Below are 15,843 nucleotides of genomic sequence, written 5' to 3' on the forward strand. Positions count from 1 at the left end.
ATTGTCCAGGGAGGCTCTGTACCTATCCACTTTGCCCGAATGAAGGAGGGGATCAACACGAAGTGTACCCTACGCAACAGAGGACAACAGAGACAAAGTCCTGAGAAGCAACTGAAACCTTCATAAGTCATGTCATGAGCTACTAACTAGGACTGACCCCTAGAAAGACCATCCCTATACACAAACGGTTTACAACCCATTCCAGAACCGTGTGTTCTCAACCTCAAACGACGTCTTCAGCACATCCTCTCCAGTACCCGTCACATGCACCTCATAAACACCCTTCTCCGAAGCCCAAGCCTCGCGCTTTTCATCCCACCAACTCGTAGCAAGCTTCTTCTCAACCACAATCTCCACCTTCTTCGTCTCACCGGGCTCGAGACGAACCTTTGCAAAGCCCTTAAGCTCACGGACAGGTCGGTTGACTTCTGTTGGAGGAGGAAGGACCCAGAGTTGAACTGTCTCTGCACCAGCGACTTTGCCTGTGTTGGTAACTGAGACAGTGGCGGTGATTGGTTCGCCGTCGGCGAGTTTAGGTTGCTCGGGAGTGGTTGTAAGGGTGAGGTCTTCGCGGGAGAAAGAGGTGTAAGAGAGACCGTAGCCGAAGGGGAAGAGAGTCGGGACATTGACCTTCTCGTAGTAGCGGTATCCGACGTAGATGTCCTCGCCATAGAGGGTGCGGCCGCGCTCGGAGCGGAAGTTCAGGTAGCTAGGGTTATCCTGGAGGCGGACGGGGAAGGAAAGTGGGAGCTTTCCGGAGGGGTTAACGTTTCCGTACAGAACATCTGCAATACCGTTGCCGCACTCGTTGCCGCCGAACCACGCTTGGACAAGGGACTTGGCCTTACTGGCCCAGGGCATGGTAACGGGCGTTCCGCTCTGGATGACGATGGCGGCGTTGGGGTTGGCGTCGAGGACTCTGGAGATGAGGTCGTCTGTGCCAGGGGGAAGGTCCATATCGGGACGATCGTAGCCTTCGGTCTCCCATTCGCTGGTCAGACCGGCGAAGACGACAACTTGATCGGCCTTGGAGGCAAGCTCAACGGCCTTGGAGATGAGCTCATCCTGGGTGGTGCGGCGGGCAGCACCAAAGCGGAAGCCTCCAGGGCCGAAGATAACAACACCGCGAGTGTCAATATCTGAAGTTGGAGCGGTACCAAACTGAAGGGTAATCTTGTAGGTTTGACCGGCCTTGAGCTCCTTGGAACCCTGCTCCTCGATGGTTCCATTGCCGAAGAAAGCGGATCCAAGGCGCTGGTTTTTGGTGTTGTCGACGACTAATTCACCGTCTACAAGAAGCTTAGCAGTTCCAACGACAACAACACCAAAGTCGTAGATTCCATCCTCCTCGGGAGTGAAGAAACCTTCCATGTCGACATAGTAGAGGAAGGACTTGATCTTGGGATGTCTGTAGTCCATAAGGAAGCCTTGGGACTGGACAAGGTGGAGCTCGTGGAGGAGCTCTCTCTTGTTGCTGGTGGCAGGCTCGTCGTATACACGGAACTTGAAACCAGTCTTACCATCATCCGTCTTCAGCAGATGGCCGATCAAGGGAAGGTCCTTGTGTGAGTATGCACCTTGGGAGAACTGGACTTCGCCTTCGCTTTGAGCGGCCACAGCGTCGAAGGGAGTCACAGTGTAGTAAGCATCCAAAGACGCAGAGCCACCACCACAGTAGGCCGCAATCTTTGCGTTGGGTCCGATGACAGCAATAGACTTCTCCTTCTTGAAAGGCAAGATGTTGTCATCGTTCTTAAGAAGAACGACACCCTCAGCTGCTGCCCGCCGGAGAAGAGCCTGGTCTTCCGGGCGATTAAGAACCTTCTCCTCAGCGTTCTCGGGAATACCCAGGGGCTCGACATAGTTGACGAGGTTCAATACGTTCCGAACACGATCGTCTAGGATGAACTCATGGACCTTGTTAGACGATACAGCATGGGCCAGGGTGCCTCCACGCCAGCGTGTCTTTCCCGGCATCTCGATATCGAGACCAGCAATGATAGCCTCCGAAGTGCTGTATGTTCCGAACCTGCGAATCATCAGTCTTGCTCTCATCAGGGGATCTCGAAATCTTACCAATCACTCATCACCAGCCCACTCCAGTTCCACTCCCCGCGAAGGATGTCCTGAAGGATCTTCTTGTTCTCACTAACATGCGTGCCGTTAACCTTGTTATACGCGGTCATGATAGCCGCCGTCTTGCAAATCCTCAGCGCATGGTGGAAAGGCAGAAGATAGATCTCGCGCAAGGCACGGTCAGTAACGATAGCATCAACCGCCAACCGCTCGTGCTCCTGGTCGTTCGCAACAAAGTGCTTTAAGCAAGCCGCGACACCCTTATCCTGAACACCTCTAGAGTAGTGACCAGCCAAATGGCCGGATAGAACACCGTCTTCAGCGAATGACTCGAATCCTCGCCCGCCAAGTGGAGATCGTTGAGTGTTGATTGTGGGACCCAAGATAACGTGCGAGCCCTTGGCGATGGCCTCTTCTCCCATCAACTGGCCAACCTTGTGAAGCAGCTCGACATCCCAGGAAGCTCCTAGAGCTGTAGCGCAGGGAAAGCATGCTGCAGGGACACCATTGAAGAAGCGAGTTCCACGAACGCCGTTGGGGCCATCGGAAAAGCGCAGGCTAGGAATGTTTAGACGGGGAACGGACGCAGTGTGCCAGAAGTCGATTCCTGGAGAAAGTACAGTCAGTGCGTGCTCCGAGAGATACGCTGAGCGATAGTCCCAAAAAACTTACCAGATACAAGATCAATCTTCTCTCCGAGCCGGAGCTCTTGGATGGTCTTCTCCACGTCCAATGGCATTGTGGGTGAAGTATGTATGAATGGGTATAAGCTTCCTCCGATCAACAGAAGAAGAGTTTGGAACGCGAATGATTGCGCAGCACTGTCACTCAAAACCACTGAGGTGAGCGGGACACAAGGAAGGTAAGTGAATTTAGAAAATAACCAGAACCCCGCGACAGATGAGGAACTGGAGCTCTAGATATACCCCCCATTCAACCCATTACCCCGAGAGGCCGAGCTAGAGGTACGACGTACGTAGCACGATTACCAAGGTACGTTTGATCGATAGCAGTGCTCCACAACCATCCCATGATCAAAGCTGGCTGAAGTTCCTGAACTGGTATGTCTGAACGCCGATGATCACCCGCGGGGAATTACGGTAACCTGTCAAGTGTCCATTCGTTTGAATTGAAGCGCGAAGTGTGAAACCAGGCTGGAAAGACGCAATTGGAGGGGCACGCGGGGCACAATGGATAAAAGCAACGACTCGTACATAATCGGGATGAAACCGGTGGAGCAGACGACGAGCAAGCAAGAAAGGCGTTGGACGATCGAGGGGGACTGAAAAGGGCACGGAGGGTGTCCCGAAGATCAACCGGCTGGAGGCCGAAAGCCACGGAGTGGGGGGTAGTGGGGGCGTCCGGAGTATCGGTCCGTATTGCCTAACGCGCGAAGCGAGTCTGTTGGACTGTTGGAGAGGCTGAGAGATTAAGCCAGGTTTCACGAAGCTTACTGACAGAGACGTACTCCGTAGTGCAAGCGTCTGTTGTTAGTAAAAGGATGAGATGGCTGGAGAAGGGAGCAGAGCAGGTGACCTCCGGTGACTGTCCTCCCTGTTACGACCAGAGCTATATGGTCAAGACCGTCAAAGTAATCACCACACTGATGCCATTGATCTTTCTATATGAGAATGTAAGACATATTTGAGAAGGGGAGAGCAAGTATCAGCTCCATGCATTTAGTACAAGCCCAGAAATACAAAATCGACTTCCATGCTTAACACCGTCAACAATGCTCATATGATATCACCAAAAGATCCAGATATTAAAGAAACACATAAGAGAATTTAGAGAGTAGAGGTAAAAGTGGAAGGGGTTGTTTTAGGTTCATGCTCCTCGACGAGCACGCTTGTTCTCGCCGCCTGGTACTCCTCGTCCGCCGCCGCGGCTACTTGCATCGCTATTTCCTTCATCGCCTGGGCGTCCACGCTTACGATGTGGTCCACCTCCGGTACCCCCGCCGCTCTCGCGTGGATAGTTGCGTTCGCGTGGGCGATCACGGTTGCGGTCGCGATCGCGCTCTCGCGGCTCTCGACCGCCGCTACTCCAGCGCCGTTCCTCGTCAGGTCCGGATGGAGGAGGGGGCGGAGGGGGCGGGGGAGGAGGCTGTCCGCCGTGTGAGGAGGGAGGGCGGAGTCGTCCTTCGTCCTGTTGAGCCGGTTCTGGACCGTCATCCCGATCTCGGCGCCGACGATTGTCTTCCCGTGGGCCGACTCCGCGGCGTGACGCCTCGCGGGATTCGTACCGTTCTTCTCGTGGAGGACCTGATGGGGCGTCACTCCTGCGGCTCCGTTCGCGATTTCGGTCCTGTCTATCTTCACGTCGACTACTGCTTCTCGTGCCCTCCTCGTCACCACCGCGTCTATCGCGTTCTCGGTCATGCTCTCGGTCTCGGTCATGGGGAAGATTGGCGCCACCGGTTGAATACCGCTGTGATCGGCGGCTCTCGGAGTTAACTTCGTCTGTGGGCTCATTGCGGCCGCTGCTGCTCATCCGACTTCGAGAATGTCCGTCGTCTTCAGGGTGCCCAGTTCTGCCCGCCAGGAGATCAGGTCTATTTGGCAACGGGCCGGGGCGAGATCCTTCGTCCGCGCCTGATGATTGCGGCCTAGCAGACTGCGGTGATGGTAATGGAGCGTTGGCAGGGGGTCGGTTTGCACCTCGGCCTCGAATTGTTGGTCCAGGACCACGGTCTGGCGTTCCGCCCGACTGTTGAAGCATGTTGTTGATACCCGCAAATCGTTTGTCGCCCCGCCCGCGTTCTCCAGCGAAATTTGGTCCCTGAGGAGGTCCACGATTGATGGATGATGGTACCGAGGCTGGTCCCGCGCCACCACGAGGGCCTGAAGGCGGAGCGACAGCCGCTGACGGTCCGGGTGGGTTTGTGCGCGAAGAGTTATTGTCCGATGTCTGTTGGAAAGCCTTGAGCCGGTCAGGGTGGATTCCACTGGCGTCAAGGGTCTCGGTGGCCGCAGGAGTTGAGGGCCCTGATGGAGTTTGATCATTCCGCATGCCCTGGCGCCCTGGTCCTGTTGGCGGTGGACGTTCAGGTACAGGCTGTCCAGTACTAGCTGGACCTGCCGGAGGAGGCGGAAGTGGGTTTCGGCCGCCCCTGCCCGACGCATTTCTGTTCCTGGGACCTGAGGGAACGTCGGCCATCAGATCTGGCTTTCGTGATCGTCCAAGAGGGACATCATTTGCTGACCCTGAGTCGCGAAGTTCCGGGCCTTCCAGAGGGGTTCGTGGAAGTCGATCACTACGAGGGCCCCGTGGCAGGTCTTCGGTGCGTGGAGGCAGAGGTGCAGGTTTGCGAGTATCCGATGGGAACCTTTCTGGGCGATTTGGAAGGTCTAGCTTTGGGGGAGATGCAGGCCTCGTTGGCAAAGGTCTGCGTTCGTCCCTATCTGAGCGCACTGGTTCTCCTCGGCGATGACCATCTCCTGATCGATCAGGAATATCATGAGGGATCAAATCAGCGCGATCGGGATGGGTTTGTGGGCCGACTCGTGGGCTAGGATGGCTGTCACGAGCGTCTGGACCGCGCAAACGACCAGACCGATCAGGCCAATCGCGGTATCCTGGCCCACGGAATGGCTCTTCAACAGGAGGCCTCGGTGGGTATTCCCTTTCGAGACGCCCGAAGCCCCTACCCTCCGCAACAGGCGGATCGAATGATCTACTGTAGTCATGATCCCCTGGCAACCGGCTACCTCGACCATAATCCGAGGAACGGTCGCGGCGCTCTTCTAGAAGATCAGGCCGAGGTGGCAACCTTCTGTCTTCGCGGTACGAGTGAGACGGTGTATGAGGTTGAGAGCGAGAGCCATGAGTTCCACCGGACCTATCTGACTCGGGCGGTTTAGGTAGGTTTGCTTGCCTTCTAGTGTCAGGAACTTTGGATGTTGCCTGAACATTGGCGGGAGCGGGGGAGGGTCGTGGTTGAGGAGTAGCACCTCCTGTGACTTGAGTCTTGCGAGTTGAATCATTCGGCGCTTCCCTGGTCGTTGAGCTGGGACCGCTTGTCGCACGTCCGCCAGTATCAGGGGGTTGACTAGCTGCTTTTTCTGTCGGCTGGACATTGGATTCGGCTGGCTTCTGAGCAGGTTGCTGATTAGTCGAGGTCGCTCTCGCAGCGTCAGCCATCTTTGCATCCTCAATCTCTCCATCCTCGACTTCCTGTTTCGTAAGACCTGAAGTCTTCGTGGCGTCCTTCGAGCTGTATTGTGGATTAGATATTGTCAGAAATATCGCGGGTGTCGATCACTTACTCGGTCGTCCCGGAAGGCTTGAATTCGGGAGCGGCAACATTCAAGGGGGTCGGGGTAGTCGACTGGGGACGCGAACCAGCATTTCCAGTTCTATCGGTTAGCTGGGTACCCTTAGCAGGAGTTGGCTGATTGCTGAGATGGAAAGCCTGCGGTAACATCCATTTCTTTTCACGGCGATTAAGATCGCCAATCAATGAAGCAGCAGGAATCTTCACATCGTCCCTCTCATCATTCTGGCTGAGCTGGTTCACGCATGTAAGCATGCTTTGACCGATCCAGTTCACAGCCGGGAAATGCTGAACAATGGCCTTGAGGACACTGATAGCATTCCGGATGTGCATGTACTCGCCGCCGGTCAAGCAGGTCTTGAGCGCGGAAGCTATCAGACGGTGCCATTTGTAACACAGGCGGCGGAAGTCTTCATAGTCGAGGAACTTGGTGGGCTTGCCTTCTGAGTCAACTTTACCAGCGAAGCCAGGAAGGTCTTTCTTTGTTCCATAAGCCTCCTTCTCGTACACATTCTGGTCGGCATGCCAACGGCTAAGATCGCGGAGGACCTCGTTCAAGAAACGCCCAAGGTTATCGGCTTCCCTAGAAGTGGACAGGAATATTAGAGCAGTGAGTCTCTGCTCCCGGAAGAGTTGGTCAAGCAGACCGACAGTGCGGAAATTTGGTGCTCCAGTCGTATGCAAGAACTTCAACATCTTGAAGCAGTAGAACGCATCAATGGGTGATAGCAGAAGACGAGGCAGGAAGCACTGCTCCAATAAGGCAATGTGCAAAGCGTCGGCTTTTTGGCGCATTCCCACAAACCAACGGTCCTTCTCCTTTTGTAACTTAGACCTCGTTTGGCCATATGTTACCAAGTGAGCTTTGTTTTCCTCGAGGATACGATCCTGAAGTTGCGTGATTTGCTTCTTCTCTCTCTCCTTCCTCTGCGTTCCCGCAACACTAATGTCTGACCGATCGTTACCGATTTGAATCACCTTTTTCTTTAGTCGTTCAATCTCCTCCTCGTATGACTTTTGCGGGATGTGCACATCGTAGACGGAGAGTTGCCAGAATGTCACATAGAAAGGTAGACCGACTGTACCCCATGCCTCCTCGGGAAGCACAGATTGTATTTGATCTTGGAGCTCTTGCATAGCGAGATTCGTAGGAGGCAAGTCCGTTGGAATGACGCCTGTTGCAGGTTTCTCCTCTGGGGCGGACTCAGTTTGCTCCTTATCGGCATCCATATCAACGTCCTCTGATGCGTCGGCTTCTGGAGCAGGTGTTTCGGCAACGTCTGTTCCCTCTATCTTCTCCACTTCCGCCTTCAACGACGGGACATCTGGGCTTTCTTTCTTAACTACACCAGTCGCATCCTGTGACGCCTTGTCTGAGTCGTGGAGCTTGCGGGCAAGACTAGGACGTTGAATCCAAAAAGCAACTTCCGGCTGAATACCAAAGTCCCTAATAAGGGACGCAATGTCAGGAACAAAGGAATCGAAATCTTCCACAGAGAGATTGCTGCGAAGGAGATCCAAGTACTGAGCTAAGATTCGGTGAATCTCATCGAAAATATTACCGAGCAACTTGAGCTCAGTCGACGATTCCGACTCCTTGAAGATGCAGGTAAGCCGTTCTTGGGCAATTGCAATGAGCAATTGGCCCGCAAGCTTTGATGTTGTCAGAGACTTCATGAGCCGCTTGGAAGTGTTTCTGGACTCGTGGCGCTTATCGAGCAGTTGGAGGATAGTCTGCGATTGTAAGACCTCTCCACCCGCCATTGCCTGGATTTGCGAGTCATTGAAATTTGTATCGGTGATAATGCCAGCCATAGAGCTGATGATTTGTTCGAGGATAATAAGGTCCGTGGAGTTGTTTTGACGAAGTTGCTGGACGACGTACTGTAGCACGGGAGTCGGATCCATGACAGAATAGCGCTTGAATGTCCTGCCAGCGAATGTGGACAGAGCATTAAGCCATCGGCTAGTGAGGAGGCCACCTTCCTGAACTCGACTTCGGCCCTTCTGGCCAAGGGAGCTAATCAGAGCCCATGTGAGGATATCATAACCAAGATAAGTGAAATATCGAGCGCACTCCACCACGACCTCAATGAGGTTTTCGTACGACTCGATCTGGCCGATGGCAACATTTATCACAATGCCAGGGTTTGCAAATGCAATCTTCGCAAGTGCACGAGCCATAGGCCGAATATTGGTTTTGCTAAGTCGCTTGAGGACATCCTTGGTTTCCGCTCGCGCTTGGTTGAAAGCGGCCTGGATGTCTGGAAGTCGGGAAGTTTGACCAAAGTACCACTCTGCATACATGTTATACCGAATATCCCGGGGAAAGAAGCTGATGAGATCGAAGACTTCATTAACCACACCAGGATTTGCTTTGGTGAGACTGATCGCGGGAACCAACAGTCGCTTGCAAAGGTCTTGCCAACGGGTTCTGTTCTCCGCTGAATCGTCCTGAACCAGACTGTGTCTACCGATTCTTGACAATTTCGCAAGCAGACTGGGGTCTTGTCCGATTTTGTGTCCCGAAAGATTCAGGAACGACTCGCACAGAGCAAACACGTCATCAACGGACTGACACAAAGGAACGTTGTCAGCCCAGTCATCCCAGTAGAACCTATAATCAGTTCCATCATTTGTGTCCTCCTTGTCGAGCTGAGCCCAGCGTAGTACTCGTCTCGGCGGCGCCTGTGCGAGTCTGATTTGACCTTTAGGTACACCAGCTTGATCATGACTGGGAATCTGTTTCTGTTCTCGAAGTTCGTCGATTTGGGGAATTGTGCGCACGGAAGCATAGACCTTGCTCAGGCAGTGGTGTAAAATGCGGTGGATGAAATCTGGCAGTTCAGGATAAGCGTCCATGAGCCATGGGAATTTGCTCAGAATGAAAAGTGATTCAGGAATGGCACCAATGGCGAGGAGACTCTTGAGCAACAGTACTTTTTGATCCGACGGTTCTGGCAGCTCACTCTCCTCGGCCTTAGCAGCAGCAGCTTTGTCTGCCTCTTGATCTTTTCCAGGAGTTGACGATCGAGCTTCCGACTCTCGAATGCGTGGGGGAAGTGGTAATGTGTCGTCTGAGAGAGCACCAGCTGCCATGAGAGCATTGAATCCACCGCCAGGTCGCGCTGCCCTCTCCCGCTCAGCCTTTTCCTTCATTTTCTCGTCCTTCAATACGTCCATAGTATCATCAAGTCGCCACAGGTGAGGGTATAGATCACGGAGGGAGATGAAGCCGACTTTGATCAACAACGCGGCCAAGTAAATAAGGTTATCCGGCAGGACATCTGCCTTGGAGCGGGCTGGGGAAGAGTAGAATCGAAGTTTGAATCCGAGTAATTGCGCAGCAACTTTACTCCCTTTTGGTGGTAGTGTGCCTGTCTCTTCAATCCACTTCCGAATATCAGCTTCTTCTGCTGTCAAATTGGTAGACTCGGGAGCCATTTGTTTGAGTTCCCCCTCTGATACTGTCCTCCGACCAATCTCGAAGAAAGCTCGGATCTTGACCTGTCGGACTCGATCCCAGAACTGATGATCTCGTTCGGAGTTTGCTTCCATAGCTGCAGCTCGTTCCTCATCGGTTGTGACCCACCCAGCTGAGCCCGGTAAAGCCCAGTTAGGCAACCCTGATTCGCGAGACCTATCTCCACCGCTTCGAGAGGCATCTTCTTTCGGCCACCAGGAGCTTGCTCTCAGAAGCTTGACGAAGAAACGATATTGTTTGACCAAGACAGCTGCGAAAACGTCCAGCGTAACATCCAAGACACGGCCGACGTCCATATCAAACGCCCCAATCATCGCTTTGACCCTCTCAAATGTATCCTCGACGACCTCGCTAGACGGCGGCTCGTTGTTGCTGGTCGTGAAGAGCTCAGTTAGAAGCTTTGAGTAACCCTCGGATTCCTCACGCAAGAGGTTGTAATTCGACTGTCGATACAGCAGATTGGTCTGCTTTCGGATACCCATGCGATTGAACGTGTCACGGACTAGGCCAAGCGACTGAAGCAGAGGTGTTTCGAGTTGAAGGCGCATAAGAGCATCACTAATCCCAGTTGAAAAGACCAGCGGTTGCAGTGCACGATTACCAGTATCCGTATCAGCCACAATAGAAAGCGTGTCAAGGAAAAGGGTACGAGTATCGATCGCTAATGACGTGTGGCTGTCCATATCAGTATCCGCGCCGGCAACTTCTTCTCCGAGAATAGCCTTGATGGTCGCACCAGCCTCCTCTGGTTGAAGCCGTCCATCTAGACCACTTCGAATGAGCTCTTGGTATATAGAGGTCAGTACCACGATATCCTCGCCATTCTTTGCCTGTATCCCCTGTTCAATGATGTTTTGTCTCCCACCGCTCATCCAATTCTGTTTCGTCTCGTCTGGAATGTACTCATAGTGAAAGGGCGGTGGTGGCTTCTGTGAGGTCTGCACAGTAACAGCAGGCGACATCTGCGAACGCGGCGTGGGGGTTGGCTGAGATAGAGTTTGCGATTGCGACGGCGTCTGTGACTGTGACTGAGGCTGGGGCTGGTCCGTAAGCGCTGACGGTGCGGTAGATTGAGAGACATGTGCTTGCACTGGCGCCGGTGTTACTCCATTCGTTTTACCTTGATCCCCCGCGTCTCTCCCAGAAGGGTCCGGAGGAGGCATCGCTGTGTCCTTCCGACCGCCTGTAAAACTCTGACCTTCATTGCCCGACCCTCTGCCCTGATTATGTCTTCCGCCGCGACTCGGTTGCCTCCTTAATCTTCCGCGCCCGTCGGATTGATCACGAGATTGAGGGGATTGATTGTGTTGCGCCATATTGAGATTCCCCGGTCGATGGGGGGATGGGCGTTGCCCGTCGTTGGTAGAGTCCGTCGACCACGACCTTTCCACCTTTTTCCTTTTCCCTCCGGCACCTGGAGCCATGATAGCTTATTGCAAAGCTATGGACAGGTGAAGAACCGGTATGTCTGCGACAGGTAGCGACTCATTGAGGGATCCTAGCACCAGATCGATTAGCTCTGCTGGACGCAATCAAAGATGCAAACGCGTAAAGCACAGACTAACAAATCATAGCCATGCGCAAAGATAGCCTCTGGTGATTTACTGGGGGGTCATGCGGGGTGTAAAGGCGCAATCCTCGCGAAAATTATCGTGAAATGGCTGGCTGGACCAGGACGTAATAATCCTGAGACCGACTGACACCCAGCGAAGCGCGCTAACAAAGAAGGTTGCGCTTGGCGCGCCTACATCGCTAGCCGCGCCTAATGAGGAGCTACTTTTCCGCTCTGATCTTTTACATTCTTGTTGAATTGTAAACACCATTAAATATTTTTCCCTTTTCAAACCCATTATCATTCACAAGAGAAAGGTATCTAAAGGAGCCCCTGCTCTTTTGCCTCGATCTCCACAATTGATGGGATGAGCTCCAGCAAACTAGGCTTGCTCGGTGACCAACCCAAGAGCTTTTTACCACGATAAGACCAGCCTCTCGAGCTACTTCCCCAAGCATACAGCCCAAACTCGTTCAACTTCGTCACCTCTTCATCGGGTATAGGCTCGACGTCAGGCGACGAAATGAGTTTCTTTTCATAAGCAGCCTTCGCAACCGCTCTCTGGATATCTCCCCACACGAACGGTCCATTCTCGGCCAGGTAGTAGCCCTTGTCATTCCAAGTGGCTTTGCCTCCACCGGCAGCGGCAGCGTCTCCGATACGGAGATAGAGATCGGCCAGGTCCTGGACATGAATCTGATGCCAGTAATTCTTCCCTTCGCCCACGAGAAATCCCTTCTTTCTCTTCAAAACAGCGGCGGCAAGCCAGTATGCCTGGACACTCTTCTGGTTTCCGGGTCCTCGGCCAGGCCCATAGATTGTAGGAGGGCAGACGATGGCCACCTTGACGCTCTCGGGGGCGCGTTTACCAGCCTCGATAATGATTTTGTCAACATTCCGGTGTAGCGAGTCGTCGGGCAGATTTAGTAATTCGTCGATGCCATCCCAATCGTCGTGCTGTTTAGGTCGTTCGAGCCCCCATGTGTTTGTGCGGAAGTCTTCCACCGTCAAGATACCTGATCCTGAAGTATGAATCAACCAGAGGGGCTTCTCGGGGGTGTGGTGAGTGGCGCCTCTAGCGATCGCTTCAGCAGATGCGACATGGTCACAATCGGCGGTGTCTGTAGATCAGTCAGTGCGCTTCTCTGAATTGTGCATTCTTGGTGAACGAACGGAATACAATATCGGCGTTCTTTGTCTCCTCTTCGAGGATGGCCGCAGAGTCCAGGTCTCCCTGCACGACTCTGACATTGGGATATTCACTCGAAAGCTTCTCTCCCTTCTGTTTGTTTCGGACCAGGACAGAAAGCTCCCAATCGGGATGAGCTTGAGTCACTACGTAAAACACGTCCCCGCCTATGTATCCGGTTGCTCCAGTGCTGATGAGGTCATCAGTATCATATGTATCTTAATAGAGCACGCTCCTACTCACAGAAAAACCTTGGGAGGCGCCATTGTAAAGTGTCTGCTTTAGAGTTTGCAATTGTAGTTAATCAAGCTGATGAGAAGGAGCGAGACAAGTTGGAGGGAAAGTTGGGTATAAGAAATCTGGAAGTAGCGGAGGTCTGACCTTTCCCATTGCATCATTCATGATTCATTGGGTGCTTTGAAATCAGAGAGTGGGTTGATTGAGCATTGTCGAAGAGTGGGGTGTGGGGTACGAGACGAACATACTGGAAGGGAACCTCAACGCAACGAGAACCGCAAACAAGATGTTCAATTCCACACACCTTTTTTATCTGCCTAACTCGCAAGAACTGTGCCTCGGGAAAGCTGGAGAGTACTTGGGAAGGCGTAAGAGCCTTGGAAAAATACGTCGTGTACTTCGGCTGGTCGTATTATGAGCTTTGATAAATTGATAGAGCAACAGTGGGGCCGATGACGGCTAAAATAAAGCCCACTTGGCATCGAAATTCCCCACTTATACAACAGAAACTCGTATTTGCATGATGGCCCACGACGTTGAACACAGTTTTCGAAGCGCTAACACGCTGAGATAGGTAACTATCAGATCTAGCATATGTTCTAATATCTTCTACATTTATTCAACAGGCAATGTCGGTCGGGAAATCAAATCTAACCCGATACAGAGCAAACATTTCGTTGAAAAGGTATAGGCGCAGGCACCGAGCATAATAGCAGTCATACTCGCTATATTTTCCAGCTGTCAACAAACGCTACCGCACAGAATCATTGTCGAGGGGAATCTCATAGAGAAAGCACACTCATAGTTTACAAAAGCAAATAAATCACAACAACAGATGAATCAGAAGGTGCTGGTGGCCAGTCGGCTAGCAGCGTTTCGGGCGTCGAGGCGGTCCTCGTCATCCTCAGCGATTGAGCCAACACCACTAGGAGAGCGCAAGCGTCCCTTCGCTCCTTGCCCATTCGCCTCCTCTTCCTCTTCCGGGGCAGGGGCGGCGAAACTGCCACTTAGGCTCCGCCCGAGGCTGTCAGTGCGGCGGGGAATTCCACTCCATGCATCACCCTTCGGACCCTGGCTCGAGGCAAGGTTTGTGCGCCGCACAGTCGGGTGGCTCTCACGGCCGAGGCGGCTCAAACCACCAGAAGCATCAATAGAGCGAATGTCGGGCCGGACACTCTCCAGCATAGCGAGTGTCCTCCGCTCGGTGTCAATCTGCCGGAGAGTATATTCCCGTAGGCTCGACCAGAGGTCGTTCGATGTCCGATCAAACCAGCGGCGCTTTTCCGTAAGGAGGTTAGATGTTACTCGTTGTGTCTTCTTGGTAAGATAGTCTTCGTGCTTTTGTGCCTCGTCAAGGGCATTGATAGCCTCGTCCACCTTGTCGGGACGAACAGATGAACTGACTTTCAACCGATCTGCTGCTGCGCGCTTGCTGCGAGTAGCTTGCTGGGCTTGAAGCAACTCTCGAAGCAGGATGTGGCGATTTGTGAGGGTCTCTTTGACGATCAATGCGTCAGACGAGTGATAGCTAAGAGGGTCCCCTAAGGTAGTCGCCTCCGCAGTCGCCTGAACCGCGTGATAATCGCCTACAGTTTGGATGACCTTTCCAAGCTTTCGATAGGCGTTTTGGAGTCCAGGGTGTGTTTCTTGCACATGCATCTGCCCAATTTTGACGCCGAACTCTGACTCAGCGAGACCCAACCCTGGGAGTATATGTTAGAGACCGACCATTTCAGATAACAATAAACAACGTACCGCGCCGAGCCTTAACTACACGATCAACTTTATGTCCTGCATCCATAGTTTGAAGATAGAACATCTTCACCACAGGTCGGGCATTTTGCAACTCCGGCGTGTCGTCAGGGGGTGGAGCAAACTGCTTCAGAACCTTTCTTCGAACACCCGTTGCCGGCTGTTTCATGCGGACAACGGGGCTATAGCCGAAATCGCTTTCAACAAAAAGGATTATTTCATCATCCTGAATGATGACCTCGTTGCTCAAGATCACGTTTAGCCAACGCTGCATTGAACTCTTCACCCGGAACTCGTCCTCGTCGGTCCCCGCTCCAGCAGGTGTCAATGGCGGCGGGACAGCAGGGACAAGAGCTTCTGGGTTCGCGGAGAGGAGATGATCTGCAAGCTTTACAAACTCAGAATGGGTCCGCCTGACATCCCTGTACTGCGTCGTCCTGAACTTGGGGATATTGGTCTGGTTAAACGGTCAGTAGCTGCACCCGGGTGCAATGGAGGATATCACACACATGCACGTCGAATCGAAGAATAGGGTCCTTTTTGCCTGTTCTCTCCAGTCCAGTTATCTTTGCCTGGATTTTGTACACTGGAGCCGGCTGTCTGGCGTTCTGGGTTTGCCTAGCGCCAGTCTGATAGCGCGCGGGGAGCTGCGATCGCGGCTGGTTTTGAGATGCTGCCTGATCCGCTGGATAGCTGGGTTCACCTAGGTGCGTGTTCTGTACGCGCTCCGCCAAGCTTGGAGAGGCAGTATCGTGACCCCCAGGCGCCCTGGACTGCGCGGCTTCGGTCGGCTGTGCATCTCCGTCTGCATCATACGGAGACTGATGTTGCGGGGGTAGCGGCGAGGACGGAATTTCGTTGGTACTAGAGGGGGCATAGGGTGCTTCAGTCGCTCGGGGAGAGGCCCAGGGAGAGGCCCCCGCTGGATGGTCGGGATCTTGAGATATGCTAGAGTAATCCATCTCTTATTATTTCAATGCGGAGGCGTGAGGTGGAGAGTTCATAAGCCACGTCTGCAGCGCAAAGTGAGGGGCTTTGGTCAGCATGAATGATTTAGTTATGTCTGCAATTCAGAGAACCAAGTATACGTACCGCGGCCTCGGAAACAAATTGAGAGGGAGGGATTGAGCGCGGATGGAAGAGATGGTGAGATGCTGGAGAGGAGATGCTTGAGACCAACCGACACCGGGGAAGGTTACGTCGTTGCTGCCTTCAGAGCCTGGTTTGTCAGGCCTCAACAGCTCTCAGATTCAACTACAACCTTGGGAAAGCTTCCG

At 53.2% G+C, this 15,843-nt stretch overlaps 4 protein-coding genes across 4 annotated transcripts; all 4 read right to left on the reverse strand.

Moving 5' to 3' along the window:
• Nucleotides 1–62: 62 nt before the first annotated feature.
• BJY04DRAFT_233355 (beta-glucosidase H) lies at nt 63–3,526 on the reverse strand. Its single transcript, XM_073719956.1, has 3 exons — nt 2,749–3,526; nt 2,077–2,683; nt 63–2,029 (listed from the first exon to the last, which is right to left on the reverse strand). The coding sequence occupies exons 1-3, from the start codon at nt 2,813–2,815 to the stop codon at nt 190–192; spliced, it is 2,514 nt and encodes an 837-aa protein (XP_073564546.1). The 5' UTR covers nt 2,816–3,526; the 3' UTR covers nt 63–189.
• A 112-nt stretch (nt 3,527–3,638) lies between these two features.
• BJY04DRAFT_233359 (putative THO complex component (Rlr1)) lies at nt 3,639–11,435 on the reverse strand. The gene is made up of 6 exons (XM_073719957.1): nt 9,140–11,435; nt 9,071–9,100; nt 7,915–9,040; nt 6,408–7,881; nt 4,643–6,292; nt 3,639–4,609 (listed from the first exon to the last, which is right to left on the reverse strand). Exons 1-6 carry the CDS (start codon nt 11,258–11,260, stop codon nt 3,904–3,906), a joined length of 7,107 nt encoding a protein of 2,368 aa, XP_073564547.1. The 5' UTR covers nt 11,261–11,435; the 3' UTR covers nt 3,639–3,903.
• A 216-nt stretch (nt 11,436–11,651) lies between these two features.
• Nucleotides 11,652–13,502, reverse strand: BJY04DRAFT_203245 (putative nucleoside-diphosphate-sugar epimerase). Its single transcript, XM_073713328.1, has 3 exons — nt 12,821–13,502; nt 12,562–12,767; nt 11,652–12,509 (listed from the first exon to the last, which is right to left on the reverse strand). Exons 1-3 carry the CDS (start codon nt 12,841–12,843, stop codon nt 11,710–11,712), a joined length of 1,029 nt encoding a protein of 342 aa, XP_073564548.1. The 5' UTR covers nt 12,844–13,502; the 3' UTR covers nt 11,652–11,709.
• On the reverse strand, nt 13,240–15,698 carry BJY04DRAFT_174975 (retromer subunit VPS17). The gene is made up of 3 exons (XM_073709305.1): nt 15,076–15,698; nt 14,570–15,023; nt 13,240–14,517 (listed from the first exon to the last, which is right to left on the reverse strand). The coding sequence occupies exons 1-3, from the start codon at nt 15,526–15,528 to the stop codon at nt 13,655–13,657; spliced, it is 1,770 nt and encodes a 589-aa protein (XP_073564549.1). The 5' UTR covers nt 15,529–15,698; the 3' UTR covers nt 13,240–13,654.
• Between the last annotated feature and the right edge of the window lie 145 nt (nt 15,699–15,843).

Source organism: Aspergillus karnatakaensis, assembly GCF_047715665.1.
Source record: "Aspergillus karnatakaensis strain CBS 102800 unplaced genomic scaffold BJY04scaffold_98, whole genome shotgun sequence".
NCBI lineage: Eukaryota > Fungi > Ascomycota > Eurotiomycetes > Eurotiales > Aspergillaceae > Aspergillus > Aspergillus karnatakaensis.